Source organism: Calidris pugnax, unplaced genomic scaffold (genome assembly GCF_001431845.1).
Source record: "Calidris pugnax isolate Ruff unplaced genomic scaffold, ASM143184v1 scaffold41, whole genome shotgun sequence".
Taxonomy (NCBI): domain Eukaryota; kingdom Metazoa; phylum Chordata; class Aves; order Charadriiformes; family Scolopacidae; genus Calidris; species Calidris pugnax.
Window position 1 is genome coordinate 19577149 of NW_015094509.1, and position 14920 is coordinate 19592068.

The 14920-nt window shown below is 42.5% G+C and overlaps 1 protein-coding gene across 1 annotated transcript; it reads right to left on the minus strand.

Annotated features, from left to right (window-relative positions):
• Positions 1–326: 326 nt before the first annotated feature.
• DERL1 (derlin 1) lies at positions 327–14902 on the minus strand. The gene is made up of 8 exons (XM_014965375.1): positions 14574–14902; positions 12864–12975; positions 9650–9714; positions 7315–7341; positions 5230–5325; positions 4421–4473; positions 3154–3264; positions 327–3025 (listed from the first exon to the last, which is right to left on the minus strand). Exons 1-8 carry the CDS (start codon positions 14724–14726, stop codon positions 2887–2889), a joined length of 756 nt encoding a protein of 251 aa, XP_014820861.1. The 5' UTR covers positions 14727–14902; the 3' UTR covers positions 327–2886.
• Between the last annotated feature and the right edge of the window lie 18 nt (positions 14903–14920).

Genomic DNA, 14920 nt, shown 5'->3' on the forward strand with positions numbered 1-14920 from the left:
TGAGGGTCAGTAGAAAGGTTACTTCCTCCCAGAGGACAATAAAGGATGAATAATCAAGTATACAAAAAAAAAAAAGCTGTAAAATGGAAATAGCCCAGGAAGGACACAGACTGTCGAAACCCATGGTGATAAACAAGACAAAGAAAATGCCTTTACGATTTTGCAACGGATCAGAGAAGACAGGACTCCCACCCAAAAGCAGGTCATTTTCTTGAGTACTTTTATCAACAGCAGGAGATGGTGTCACAGTGAACTGTCAGACAGTCCTCGGAGACGTGCAGATCACAAGGCTTGTCTTGAGCTAAAATAAGATTTAGCAAAACAGAGACAGTAACAGAGATTAAAACTTTAATTTAAAACTTTGCCAACAAAAATTGATTACAAAAAGGGAAATTATCTGTACAAAATAAGAAAGGAGGTACTCATTTAACAAGAGACTGTCATTGTCAGTGTATGCTGGACGACAAACAGTTCTTCAGGTCAAGTGGCAAGTGAGAAATGAACAAACTAAGCTCATAATACAGGATTCTGAAGTGAATTTTCCATAAACCAAAGTAAATTGAGCTGAAGCATCTCAAAAGCTAATCAAGACTTATCGGAAGTCTATTTTTCTTGCAGACGTTTTCCTCTTTAGAGAAGGAGAACATACTAGAAAGCAAGACCCAGAGCGGTGCACTGGGCCAGGACAATGACTTCTGCTGTGCTGTCTCCCCCTCACGCCTTCCTTCTGGCCTTCTGGACAAAGATGTTCTGCAATATGAGCATGCCAGGGCTTTAGCCGAGTCATAAACTACTGCATCTTCACTTAACTGTTAGGTCCTGACTCAAAATGAAGACAAATGCTTTGAAGACAGTGATATTACTATGACTAAAAAGACCAGCCGCATCATGACTCTTATAAAAATGATGGTTCTCAGACTGTTCAAGTCAGCATCAAATAACAGCTGTCGGACAATGACAGATTAGTATTGAGAACACTGCAATCCTCTTTTCTACCTATCATTTTATATCAAGAGACAAGAGCATCTTTAAAACTCATCACTCAATAGACAAAAATGGCAGGTGATTTCTGAATTCCAAGTTCCTGTAAAACGTAAGCACACAATATAACTGTTACCAGTTTTCTACATTTTTCCACAAGCTGAATCAACAGAATTGAGTTGCAGTGAAGAAATGGAACATGCAATTTTTTTTCAAGCCAGCCGAAAACTTCCAGTCTGACTGCTTATTTTCCACTCAGTTTCACATCACATAGTATTTACAAGTTTTTAAACCTTCAGAACCCAGGTTTAGTGAAGAAACAAAGTAGTTATAAAAATGTTTTGGCCCAGATTCACTTCACCTACTTATAGATACCTGAGAAACCTAAGGTGGGACAGAACAGCTTTCTGTGCCCTACCTACCCAGTAAAAAGACAGACAAAGGCTAAAGGGAAACTCAGTCAGAGACTTGAAACTCATCCTACTGACGATGCTGCTCTCCCAACTATAAACCAAGAAGTGAGTAACTATATTCCAACTTAGAAGCCTCGGTTAAGCTTAGAGCAATCGCGTCCCTAGCTAAAGAGCTGTCATTTATGTGAAGCTAAGCCTTACCTTGCTCAGTAGCAGCTCCCACCCAGGGGAGTTGGGGACAGCTACCTTTTATGAATGCTGTGAGACATGCACAAGTCCTCCTTACAGCTGGGAAAACTGAGATAAGGAAGAAGTTTGCTCAAGTCCATGTGGTGAGTCAGTAAGAAGCCGGCATTACAGCTTCCTGGAGCTTAGCCCTGTGCTCTGCCCACGGGAACCCAGTATGAGGAAAACTACTGTACAGAATCTTTCCCTTTTCCACATCAAAAAGTTTCACCCCAAAAATACAGATACTGATAAATGGTGTACGTAATTTGTTATTTGACAATGAAAGAGTCCTGCAGTGAAGTCATCTTTCTATTGGATCTTAGCCCTGGAAAAGTTTATTTCCAGCTTTGATTCTTCAATGTCTTGAAGCTTTTAAGAGAAAGTTGAAGATGCAGTTAACAAACATAACGCTGCAGCCAGTACCCTTTATATTAACCACAACGATATGTTACATTTTCTAGTTTAAGTAGTATTTGTGCTACCCAATTCTGCAACCAAAACAGAAACGTTGAAGTCAAGAATTCACAGATCTCAGGGAAAAAAGACAAGCCAGATAACTTCAGTTTAAACAGAGCAAGCCTTGTAACATGCCATGAAGGGTTCAGAGATTTCAGTTCTGTGAATACCTGCTATTGCCATTTCCAACAAAAGCCCTCTTCTCCTTAGTCTTGCCCAGCCCGTGCTGTAGCAGGCAGGACAAATGCTGCACAGCAAGAAAAAACTCCCCTCAAAACACAGTTTAATAATGGAAATGAGACATTTGCACTTTGCTTTATGAACGCAGTAGAGAGATATCACTTAAATAATGTTTCCAGAGATCCTGGGACTTAAGCACAGCTATGGAAAAAGCCAGCTTCCTAAGCTTTCGGGTTAGTTGGATCCATCTGCCTCACACTGGCTTCTTACCTTACCAAGCTTTTAACCTACCAGGCAAGACAGAACACCATTAGCTTGTTCCATCACATCATGGAACAAGACAGCATAACGGATGCCCATTGCGACAGACAGAAAATACTGTATATAAAGAAGGCTTTTTTCAGTGGCAGAATCAAATCGGACACTACTGGCTAACCTGGAGCAAGATCTACATTTTTCCCTTCTAGAGTTTTTAATTTTCTCTTGAACCAGAAACATTCTTTTTAATCAGTGAAATCCAACAGTACTACAGAGAGCTCAGTTCTTAAGCATGCTCTGCACCAGGAAGGGTTGGTTCTACGTCCAATTAAAACCAAAGAGCTGCTGTTTTTCCAAGGGCAGGAGGTCTTCACTGGTCACCTAGCCGGAAACCTTGGCCCCAGTTGTGTCTTCTACCACCCTGCTGATCTTCTGCAGCTCTTCTCATGCTAGCAGGTGGGACACCAAACCCCGACACTCCTCCTCTCCTATTTGGCAGCCAGCGGTACCTAGGACAAGCCAGAAGAGAAGGAGAGAGTTTGAGAAGCACCTTACAATCCCAGCTAATGTATGTCTGATAAACAATACAGAACACTGGACCAAACAAACAGTGAGCTGAAGAATAAAGCCAGCTTACAGAAACTGAGGTGTGGACAGAAAATTCCTTCCTCCCAAATCCATTGGATATTTAAACATTAAGAAGAAATACAGGTGGCCAACCAGGTTTCCTATCAGCTCATTGATGACTCTGCAAGACAAGACCAAAAAAAAAAGTTTCATATGTTGTCTTCTCTGAAAATGAGTGACCATGTTCTACCAGTTACTACTGCTCACCTGCCACAGGCATTGCCGGGGCCATGAGCTACAGAAAATTTCCCTTCCCTCAACATTTTGCAGCCACTTTAGAAGGGCCAACCTTCAGTGCCAACACATCAACAGGCTGTTCCACCCTCCCTTCCAAGCCTTCTCTAGAGTCTGTACTGAAAATGCAATTAAATACTTGTTTACATCAGGGAATTAGACCGTACAGCTATTAGTGTCTAAAATAATAGTCTGCAGAGTTTGAGAAGTTACTGCTGTTTTCACTGGACAACCTGTCTCCTGCTGGACTGAACTGTTTTGTTCCTAATTTTGCAAAAACACTGCTGAATGGAGGCCCTTGAGTATCGTCCGTCATGCATAGAAACAGCAGGTATCTAACAGCAAGCAGTTTTCTCAAGTGACGGGTGAGTCAGTAGGAGGCACAGCCAGAAAAGAGAATTTGGGTTTGCTGTACTATCTCCTCCTTTCATAAATCAACCACGAAACTTGTTATTGTCACTAATTATGTTACAGCGGCACCAAGAGGCCCCAGTCAACGCAGGGCACCAATGGGAAAGACCGTGGCACAGAGGAGATTTCTGCATCACAGAGTTTGGTCAAAGAAACCCAAGACAGACCAATGAATTCAGCAAATGCTAATAGGGCACTCTGTGTGCTTGTTATTGCCATTTTCCTTTGTTTCACAAGCTGAAAAAACCCATCACATTGGGCAAGACTGTGAGGGAAAGAAGTAACAGCACTGTCAGAGTCAAGCTAAATTTGTTTCTAAAACCAGTGTCATATGGGATGACATGTTTCTTTACTGTGTAGTACCCTTTAGTAAGGAAAAGGCTTAATGCATAGATTTACTAGAAAATAAAGCAAATACTTATTACTTTCCTTTTGTCTACATTCTCTAGTTCTCATCTGCACATTTTCTCTTCGCTTTTATCTTAAATGACCACAATATGACACTGAGCATTATCAGTCAGATTACGCAGTTTTAAGCCTCTTATTTTAATATTACTTCTAAATTCATCAAAAAGTTCAATAGCTGTAAAAGCTTTTATAACGTCAAATTGGCCATATAAGTAAATACGTACGATCCACCAATGATGTAGTTGAATCCCAGAATAACCCATGGAAGGTAACAGGCCTGAAAAAGAATGCAATGGAGACAGAGAATTTTTAAGTACAAGTTAAGGACATAAACCTGCTCAATTTCCCGCTGCACTAATACACATGATTATGATCTCAGTATTTTAGGCAATACACACATCCTGATTTATTAACTTAAGCAGATTCTACCTAACAAGGTAGGATACTCCAAACTGAGTGACCACTAACATTTTCAGACAAATCATGCTCATTTTGGCAGTGTTAGGTTGATTGTTGGACTCGCCTAAAGGTCCCTTCCAACCTAGATGATTCTATGAATTAAACATTCTAAGTAGATGCACTCTATGGTTCACATCAAGCTTACATCTGAAACAAAGTCCTGATGTTTCTGATTTTGTAAAGGTCTGGAAACGATCAAACAAGTGTTCACTACAAGATCTGGCAGAAACAGACGGGATTGCACAGGAAAGAACAATCTCAAATATCAACATTGTGTCACTACAATGTCACTACATTCAGCTTTTACCCAGGTTAATGTTTATCAGGAATTTTTTCCTCTTTTCAGACCGATGAATTTCAGCCTTCAGGACCTCTTTTCAGTAAAGCTACACTGAGTGACACTGTATGGAAGGAAGACCATGAAAGAAATTTGTCTTTGCTGCATCTCAAGGAGAATATAGCTATGTCAAAGCATGGGATATCTTTAATAAGAGAAAATATTTATATTTTGCCCCTTGCCCCCTTCATGTGCGTCTTCTGGGCAGAAACCTTCCCAATATCCTGTCTGACATACCTTAAATCTCGTTCCAAACCAAAACGTTACGATCATGTCTCTGTTCAGCTGGGCCCACACATAAAGTACTGACATGATGAGTGGAATCATCAACAACTGCAGTATTTAAAAAAAAAATAAAATTAAAAGTTACCATCAATTTCACAGAATCCTGAGAAACTTAAACATGCAGCAGGAGCTGTAAGCTTCAAAAATGGCTTGTAAGTATGATCCATCAGCAAAATCTTTAAAGATTGCCCCAGAATCTTTGCCATCTTGTGTCATGGATCTGTTCAAAAGCTATTGAGAAAGTTAGTAGGAACATCTACTTGGTCATTCTCTTTCGCAAGACTATGTTAAAGGGCTCCAACTTGCCCCAAGTGAAAGAGCAGCTGTGGTGAATTCCTCTGCCCCCAGCTGCTTGGCAGCACACCTACACCAGAGTCAGTGACATCCTTATGCCACAATCCTTTCCATTCACAACCCAGGGCACTAACCCAAACACGCTCATCTGGGGCTAAGATAATATGCCAGATGAAGTGTTACTCCATGGAACTGCCAGCTACGTCCTCCTTGGAGCACCACAAGGGGAGGTGCTCCAGTAAATCACCATTTCAGAGTACAGCAGCCATCCTTGGCACAGCCACCTTGCTCGAGCTCAGAATGAAGCTGTGCTCCATGCCAGGAAATGAGATTGTTTCAAATACCTCCTTTTTGTGTATTAGCTGATGGGACTATTGCTAGTGAAACAAATCTAAAGCACTATTTTAGCTATCTGCTCATTTCTGAAGACAGACTGTGCCAGCAACATTTTTATCAATTGGTTTATCCCTACGAACCAGCTCATGTGTTTGGAAGAGAGGTTAAAACCCAACTCTTCGGAGGTGCCGCTATTTAACAAGCTCCACGTTAAAGCTGGGACACCAGCATCAGCCCAGCCTTCCCCGAGCCCTACAGCACACCAGCAGTCGGACTCGTCACACAAGAACCTTAGGGTCTTTTTAAACCATTTTTATTTTACTGGGGAAAAAAAAAATAATATCTAATTGCTGAAAGTATTTGACATGAGAATAGAGGCCCAGATTTCCTACTCTGTCTTCTCACTTCCAAGCAAGCCACTCAACACAAGCAAAAACCCCTTATTTTAAGCAATACTTTGCATGCAGATATAAAGCCATTTTAAGTACTTTTTAAAAAAAAGACACAAATCAACACAGTCAGTCTAAATTTCATACAATATACGGGTGACTTCAGCATGCTTTTGAAGAATTTTGTGGCATCTTCCCCACGGCAAAAAAAGTTTAAGTGCAAAGTTATGGATGGCCTTTAAGAGAACTCCGTCCTGACTGCAGATGCACGATAGCTACTTTTGTCTACCAGGGGAGCCTGATAAGTAATCTAATAAATGCTAAGATGATATTGGACAGAATATTAGAGATAATGGTGCAGGTTTTGGGCGACAGGGACAGAATAAGATGAGGGAAGAACAGCAGAGGCAGGCTGAAGATATGCAGTTCTCTGGTACTCTGTTGTGTCCAAGAAACACTCCCTCAATTCCCCCCCTTAATATTTGGGGAGATAAGAACTATCTCATTGAAACTGGTTCTTTGAACTACTATTTTAATCATTCTTGTGAAGATTTTGTACTTCACAGCTCTGATCTGAATCTGAAACTGCATTTGTCACAAAAAGATCTTCTGTTGGCAAGTAAAAAGCACACAAAATTCGAGAAGACTAATGAACCCAAGAATCATTTTTAGATAAAAAATAAGAATGCAGATCCACATTCATTAGAAGAAACAGTGCAGAGGTGACATCTTGTGTCCATTTTAGTAAAGGGCCAAACACTTCCCGACTGCACCAAGAGCCAATTTTCACTCCTTGACTCCCTAACTTGGTTAGGAGCGGCAGAGTCAGATCTAGGCTTGTGACATTAGCTGAGTCTATCCCAAACTAAAAAACTAACAAAACACACACAGCAGTTTGTTTTGACAAAAACTAAACCAGCCTAGCTTAACTACCTTCTGCACTTATGCCCTCTATAAAGTCATTAAGTAGTCAGAAAGTTCTATAAGATTATTATTTAAGAAACTGGATGGCACTTACCTGCATGTCCATTGCCAAGCCAGTTATCTGTCATTGCTCCATTAAGGAAAACGCAGCAAAACCTGACAGACTAGAATGACAAAAAGAAGCTGCACAAGCATATGCAAAGGCCCTTAATGTTTAAAATTAAAACAGCGTTCCCATGCAGTATGAAGTTAACCACTGAAAAAAATAAAAAACCTCCCATGATCCAGAGTCTTACACACTTAGTTTCAATAATTCCTTTTCAGTAGCCTTTCAAGCTACCACCTCGAGTCATTACCCGAGGGCTGATGGATGCACTGGTCTTCTCTCCATGATGAAACTGGCTAACTACAAACGCAGTCAGTCCTTGCATAAAAGCACATTGCAGGCTTAACAGCTAGGTTCTTTCATTAGTTTTTTCAAGATTAAAATGTTGAGTTTCTAACTAAGGAAATACCAGATCATTAAAAAAAAAAAATCAATACATAGCCATTGAGACATAGAAAATAAGTAACTCCTTTAAGTGCATCAACGCAGGCTTTTAATACTACTCTCCTACCCTGGAATCTGAAGGATCTACTTGCTGTAGTAACTGCCAAGTAGAAACAATTGCTGAAGAATTTTGCTATGACCAGAATGCTTTTAACAGTTCATGAATGTGTATAAAATGGCACCAAGCGTTTTTCCAGGCCATGTATCCAGGTTGCTCCTTACATCATATAGGGAACAAGCAACTGAAAGCTTTTAAATGACCAGTTTGGAAGTCAAGTCACAATCAGATTCATCTAAGAGCTCACAGCCAACGGCCTGCAACCACAATGAAGCCGATGGTTTTCTTAACAACATCTAAACAACAACGTTGTTTTCCTAGTTACTGCTGTGGTTTAACAGGACCAGCAGGAATAGCAAATCCCTCTGTAGAGTGGAATGCAAGTAGAGATAAGTTTAGTCTATTGATAAAGGTGACAGCATCTCTACACACTAGCTTTCCCAGCCTCATCTGGTTCACACTGATGTCACCACTCCCTTTTTTCCACAAGCTGTGCCACTGCAAATTGCTACAAGGAGGCAGCAACAGCGCAGACAGAATGGGAGCATCTCCAAGGATGGAGGCTCCACAACCTCTCTTGGCAACCCATGCCAGTGTTCAACTGCCCTTACAGTAAAAAGGGTCTTTCTTACATTTAAATGGAATTTTCTGTACTTCTGTATCTCTTCTCTCTTGTCCCACCATTGAGAGAAGTCTGGCTCCGTTTCCTTTACTCCCACCCCCATCATGTATAAGACCCCACATGGATAAGACACCCCTGAGCCTCCTGTTCTCCGGGCTGCACAATCCCAGCTCTCCCAGCCTCTCCTCATGTGACAGATGCTCCAACCCTTTAATCATCTTCATGACCCTTCAGTTGACTCACTCTAGTACGTCCACATCTCTCTCGTACTTGGGAACCTGGATGCAGCTGGATGCTGGACCAGCTCCCTCGACCTGCTGGCAATGCTCTGCCTAATGCAGCCCAGGAGGCTGGTGGCCACCTTTGCCACAAAAGCCCATTGCTGGCTCATGGTCAACTTGGTGTCCAGCAGGACCCCAAGGCCTTTTCTGCCAAGCTGCTGTGCAGACTATCAGTCCCCAGCCTGTCCTGCTCCTGAGGTGGTTCCTCCCCAGGGCCAGGACTCTGCACTTCCCCTGGCTCAGCTTCGTGACATTCCTGACCACCAAACATTTCTCCAGCCCCTCAAGATCCCCCTTGGATGGCAGCAAAACCATCTGGTGTACCAACAACTCCTCCCAGTTTTGGATCTGAGACCTAAAGAAATCTCAGGTAGAACAGCACAGCTCATGGAAAAACTGTTTCCCAACATTCCCAAACCAACAAGCCCAGCTTCTTCAGGGAATTGTCTCAGTGCAGATATTGCTATGCTGCTTTCACAGACTCAGCTGACTTGTACCCCGCAGGCAAGGGATCTCTCCATGAGATACCCCTGAATTTCCAGCTCAGGGAATGGCAGAGATCAGGCCTCTTTGCAGATGGCAGCTCAAACACGCTAAATTCAGCCCAGGTGGCAATCCACAAACAGTGGCCGAGTGAAGCAACACACAGAGAACATCACAGAAGTTGATGCAAGAAGAGCTGAGCTTTATATAAGCAGAACTTTAGTCCCCAGATTACATACCTGTATTAGCACTAGTATTTCTTACTGTTCTCCCTGCAAGCCAAGCACTATCTTTCCAGGAAGATTAAAAACTCACCTGTAAACATCTTCTACATTTAAAAACTGTTAGTTGCTAAAACCTGGTCTTTGAACATATTTCAGGCAGAAATAGGAGAATCAAAGCATTCTAAAAGTTTGATGATAAGTAGAAGGATACAACAATGCAGATCCAGTTAAACAGGAGCATGAACATGTAATCTGCTGGCCTTCCATCAAAAGCCCCTGTAAATAAAAGGAATCGTTAGGAAATCTTAATAAGAAATTAAGTTTGCTTTTTTGTTGTTTTTTTTGGTTGGTTTTGGTTTGAGTTTTTTTGTTTGACTTTTTTTTTTTTTAATTCTTTTAGGAGTTTGAGAAAAGCTCAGTTAATAACAGTTGTCCTACAGGCAGCCTGCGGATTATTTTCTTTTTTTTACTTATTATTTTAAATGACCTTATAATAGAACGACCTATAGGACCAGAAAATAAGACATCCAGCCTACTGCATTAAGTGGACACACAGCAGCTCTGCTTAGAAAAAGAACACATTTAAACTCTGGAGGTAAGTGGTTTTAACTTTGCAGGAATTCAAAACAGAGTTGGACCCCATCCTTCACCAGAAGCTACCCGTCAGAAGCACACAATAAGGAAATACACTTGCACAGCAAAAGCAGAGACACCAAGTTGAAGGACTCAGTCATGTGAGAACCAGTCCCTCCTTAGGCAAATTGCATCCTCTTTGCATCATCTAGTCACACTCAAGAGATACGATAGTTTTTATACTCCAGAAAAACCAACATACATGACAAAAAGGGCACACAGCTTGCAAACTGTGGTAAAGGGCTGGCACAGACCTCACCATTTGAGCAAGACTCCTCTCAACTTTCATATAGCTCCGTGCAGGCAGGGAGAGACTGAGAACACTGCTGAAACAGACCCAAACCACAGTGACAAACACAGCGCCGTAGGAACAAGCTGAATTACATGCTGATAATTAAACATGAAAATGCCTAGAAAGGAGGCCACTGCTTAATGTTAGCACTATTTGGCTTCCTACAACTATTTTACACGTCCCTCAAAAGTTAAAGAAAGAAAACCTATTTTTAAGCATTAGCTTTTTAGAATAACTAGAGTAAATCAGCCTATGTAAAACAAAATCGCTATTTTAGTAATTTTAAGTTCAACCATGCAAGTTACATGACGGGGGGGGGAAAAACAACTTTGAAAAAATCTTCTGGAAAGTTGTAAAGTTGGAGAACTACACAACTGGAGTTTTCTCCTTCCTGTTGCCATACAACAAATAGAAACAAATAAAAAGAGGAAACTAACTAACCCTGTAGAAACTCCAGCACAGGAATTCCTCCAGAATAGGAAAAAAATCAAAGCAGATATCATTCCCTTGAAGTTTTTCACTTCTTGCTACCTAGGAGATTACTAGCAAGAATATTAGATAAACAACTGAAGTTGATTTTCCAATGAATAGCTAAAAAACCTGAGCCACAGTCTACCAAAAAGCTCTGCACAGGGATGAGGTGAGCTCTAGCCCACTGGGTCCTTCAGGAGGGCCCAGGGTCTAACCCAGTCATGGGGGAAGAGCTGCAGACTCCTAATCTCATCGTTCGTACTGCTGGGGAATGAACTCTGCCTATTCTGCTTTCTCTGTTGATATTCGTTACATTCTTCTCCAACGGACACAAAACAAAAACACATCAATCTCCTTTTCCTCTGGAAGCTAGAGGTCAGCTTGTTAGGAAAGCACAACCACAGTACAAAACCACACAGGTAATTCTTGACACCTAAATTTGAAGCTCACGTGCAACACCAGCGTATGCTCATAAACCCATGCACAACCCTGAAAACAGAAGTTTCACTTCCCCCAGTTTCAGAGACAAAAGGAGACATAGACCTATGCTGATTTTCACTTGTAAACAGATTATCAGCAATTTACACACCTCCCATTTTCAGAAGGATTCAAGCTTTTTGCTTAGAGAGGAAGCACCAGCCTAACCAAGAACTTTATTTATACCCAGAAAAATGACTGTAACAGAGAAGAAATGCATTGATTCAAACAACACCACAGTTGACTTCCCACTTTCAAAACCCAGATGTGTTGTACAGCAGGAATCTAAATTTACTGCTGAAAGAATTGACTTCTTCCATAAGACTTCTGCCACAGCATAGACAACTATAGCATTTTGTAAGTGTACGTACAAGCAGTGATGTCTTATAATTTGCATACATTAACTCTTACTACACTCTTGCACAGTAGAATGTTGTAACTGTGTGTACTCCCATGTGTTTGTTGTAATAATCTACTACAGAAAGGCTCAAAGAAAAGGAGCCATTCCTAGCTATTAAATTACTACTTACTTTCACTACGAAAACAACCAAATACGATCTAGCATCACTCCTCCCTGTTCCTGCTATGCTTCCTATGACTTAAAAGGGATTCCACAATGCTCTCTGGATGACAGGTTTACTGGGGATCTCTTCTCTATCGTGGGACTTCCCAAACATCACCTTACAATGCATTTCCACTTCCACCATCAGTTCTAACACTCCATTGGAACTACGATGAAACTCTTGTGCACAAAGGCTTTCAGGAGGAGCTTGGCTTTGCAAATAATTATTTACTTCAACAGAAACAATTTTTGTCTAGCTTTAATGAACTGTGCAACTGCAAAATGAAACTAATTTTGAAGCCACCTGAAACAACAATCTCTTTTTGAGAGAAACGATCCATTATCTGATCTCCTTTCTGCCACTCTTCATTTTTTCCCCTAACTGAAAATCCAACTTGTTCCTTAACATTTTCACATTTCTATTTGACAGAGGGGTACACTTCATTTGCCCAGGATATCTCTCAATTCAACATAAGTAATAGAATAACACAGGTAAGCATCATTGCCTTTAAAAAAAAAAAAAAAAAAAAAAAAAAAAAAAAAAAAAAAAAAAAAACAACTGACATTGTTATTTTCTCAAGACGGATATACCCATTATTTCATATACTCTATCACTCTTCCACGTTAAAGGACATCAGATACAAGAAAACAGAAGGTAACATCATCTTCTAGTCTCTATCCCTTGCTTCCTGAAATCCAACAGCTAAAAGCACCAAGCCCTCCTACTGAAAGTATCAAATTCAGACCCTCAATGACCAGGCTGCCTGCCAAAGGGAAGGAGTCAGTCACAGATAATCAGTTTTCAGAGCAATTTCCTACTGACCAACGTAAGCAGGCACAGATATGAGCCAGGTTTCACATGATTCTGTCCACAACAGCCACAACCCATCACCACAAACATTCCCAACAGAAGCTCTATCTGCCAACACTTAGTCTCAATCAACTCTGGGCTGAGTTCCCCACGTGCAGACAATTTAAAGGATAACGTACCTGTTTCTAGTCGTGATGAATATTGATACAAAAAATACAAATTCACCAAGTAGAGAAATCCTGTCCCAGGTCCCACTGGGAAGTAGAAAGTTGCAGTTATCGGCCGCCAGATCTGTTCAGAACACAAGAGAAAGGTATATTTATATACTTATGTGCAAAGGTTTATTTGCTATTAATTTTCTATCAATTACTTGGAAGATCAAGGAGGAGATTAAAAATAGCCCAAGTACCAATTACTGCTGCTTTCACAGTTTTGGTTTGTGTTTTTTTTTTTTTTTTTTTTTTTTTTTTAAATCTGATAAGCAAAGCTATTAAGATTACAACAGAAATCACACACAACTTCCCAGGTCATTCTATCACATCTTCACAGTACTAAATCTTTACTGCAGGGCAATAGGGATATACTTGCAAGGATGCTACCCTGTTTTAAAAGCATCCATAAAGAAACCATTCTTACCTATTGAACAGAGGCCAAGGAATTCACACAACAGCCTTTGGCGTATTGTTGCAGACAGCACACACTGCTCTGAGCACTTGGCACCTGCTTTAGAGTCTCCCAATGATCAATACTGGGCACAGTCAATTGCATGACATGTAGCAAAGACAGAAAACACCTGGGCACTTATGAATGAGCTCTTTAACCAGCAACATTGACATCTGGTATTGGTATAGGGATCCTGAACATCACAGTTTCGGAAGGAACTAGAGGAAAAAATAGTCATTTAAGGTACTATGTTTTAGGGACAATACATGAAATGGAGAGCTATCTTTTTCTTTTTTTGCACTCAGCTTTTTTCACTGGGCATATCATGAACACACATAATAGAAATTTAAAGGTTGGGATCTTTTCCTTCACTTTCATTTTCAGTTCATCCAATGGGTGCTCTCCCCCTATACACCACATACAAAACATTGAACCTGTAATCCCTCAGTGCAAGGAAAGAGCTACGTCCAGTTTGTGACCACTTTTGATATACCTAAAGTGCCCAGAAACACCGTACATCTGAAACCTCAGGACTTCAGTTGTTAGTTTATGTCAGCCACATGCAGGCACAGAAGCTAGTAGTCCCAAACACAAGGGTTTTTTCCTAATTCCAAGCGAGAAGGTGTGAAACATGCATTTCTTGTGCTCTGCCTTAATATCTCCAGAGCCACCTGCAGTTTAGGACAGTTGCACAGCTGTCTGTAACCCCAAAATCGGGCCCACACATCACACAACAGAGGCTGGCCAAGCCACCTGAAGTCACAGCCACAGGTTCTATCATTACCGAGTGCTCTGGCACAACGGCCCCCAACAATGTAGGAAGAATTGGAGCTGAATGAGACGTGAGGCGAACTACAGGGCCTGTTGAGGGTCACAGCCCCCCTTGCCTCACCCAGGGACCCTGGCAGGGCCGGGCACCGCAGCCTGTGTCACCTTGGTGGGGAGCCCGGGGCCTGCGGAGGGAAAGCACCAGCTAAACCCGAGGCCCGCAGGCCTTATGGAGGTTATGCGGTGAGGCAGGCCCCGGCTTCCCGTTGGAGGTGGCCTGGGTCGCCCCTACGGGGTCCCTTCGGTGCGCCATTCCCTCCCCGGGCGGCCGCAGGGGTGAGGGGTGGGGACCAGCCCCCTCTCACTACGACTCCCAGCATGCTCAGCGCGCCCCGGGCCGCGCTCTCTTACGGGGATGGCACCGCAGGGCACACCGGGATCAGTAGTGCGACGCGTACCTGGAAGCGGTTGATGAAGGCGTCGGGCCAGAGGAAGAGGTAGACGGGGCTGATGAGGCCCAGTTTGCCGACGAGCGGCACCGCGATGGACCCGGCGAACCAGTAGCGGGTGATCAGCGGGATGCTCCGGAACCAGTCCCCTAGGTCCGACATGTTGCCGTTGCCCCGCCCGGCCGCCGCCGAGGCCTCGCTACGAACCGGCCGCTGAGGAAGAGGGGAGAGGCGAAGGTCCGGGTCCTGGTCCTGGTCCTGCCGCTGCCCCGGGCAGGGAGGGGAACCCCGAACCAGACGTGGCGCCGCCGAATTCGGCCGAGCCGCCGCCACTTCCGGCCCCGCCCCGCCGGAAG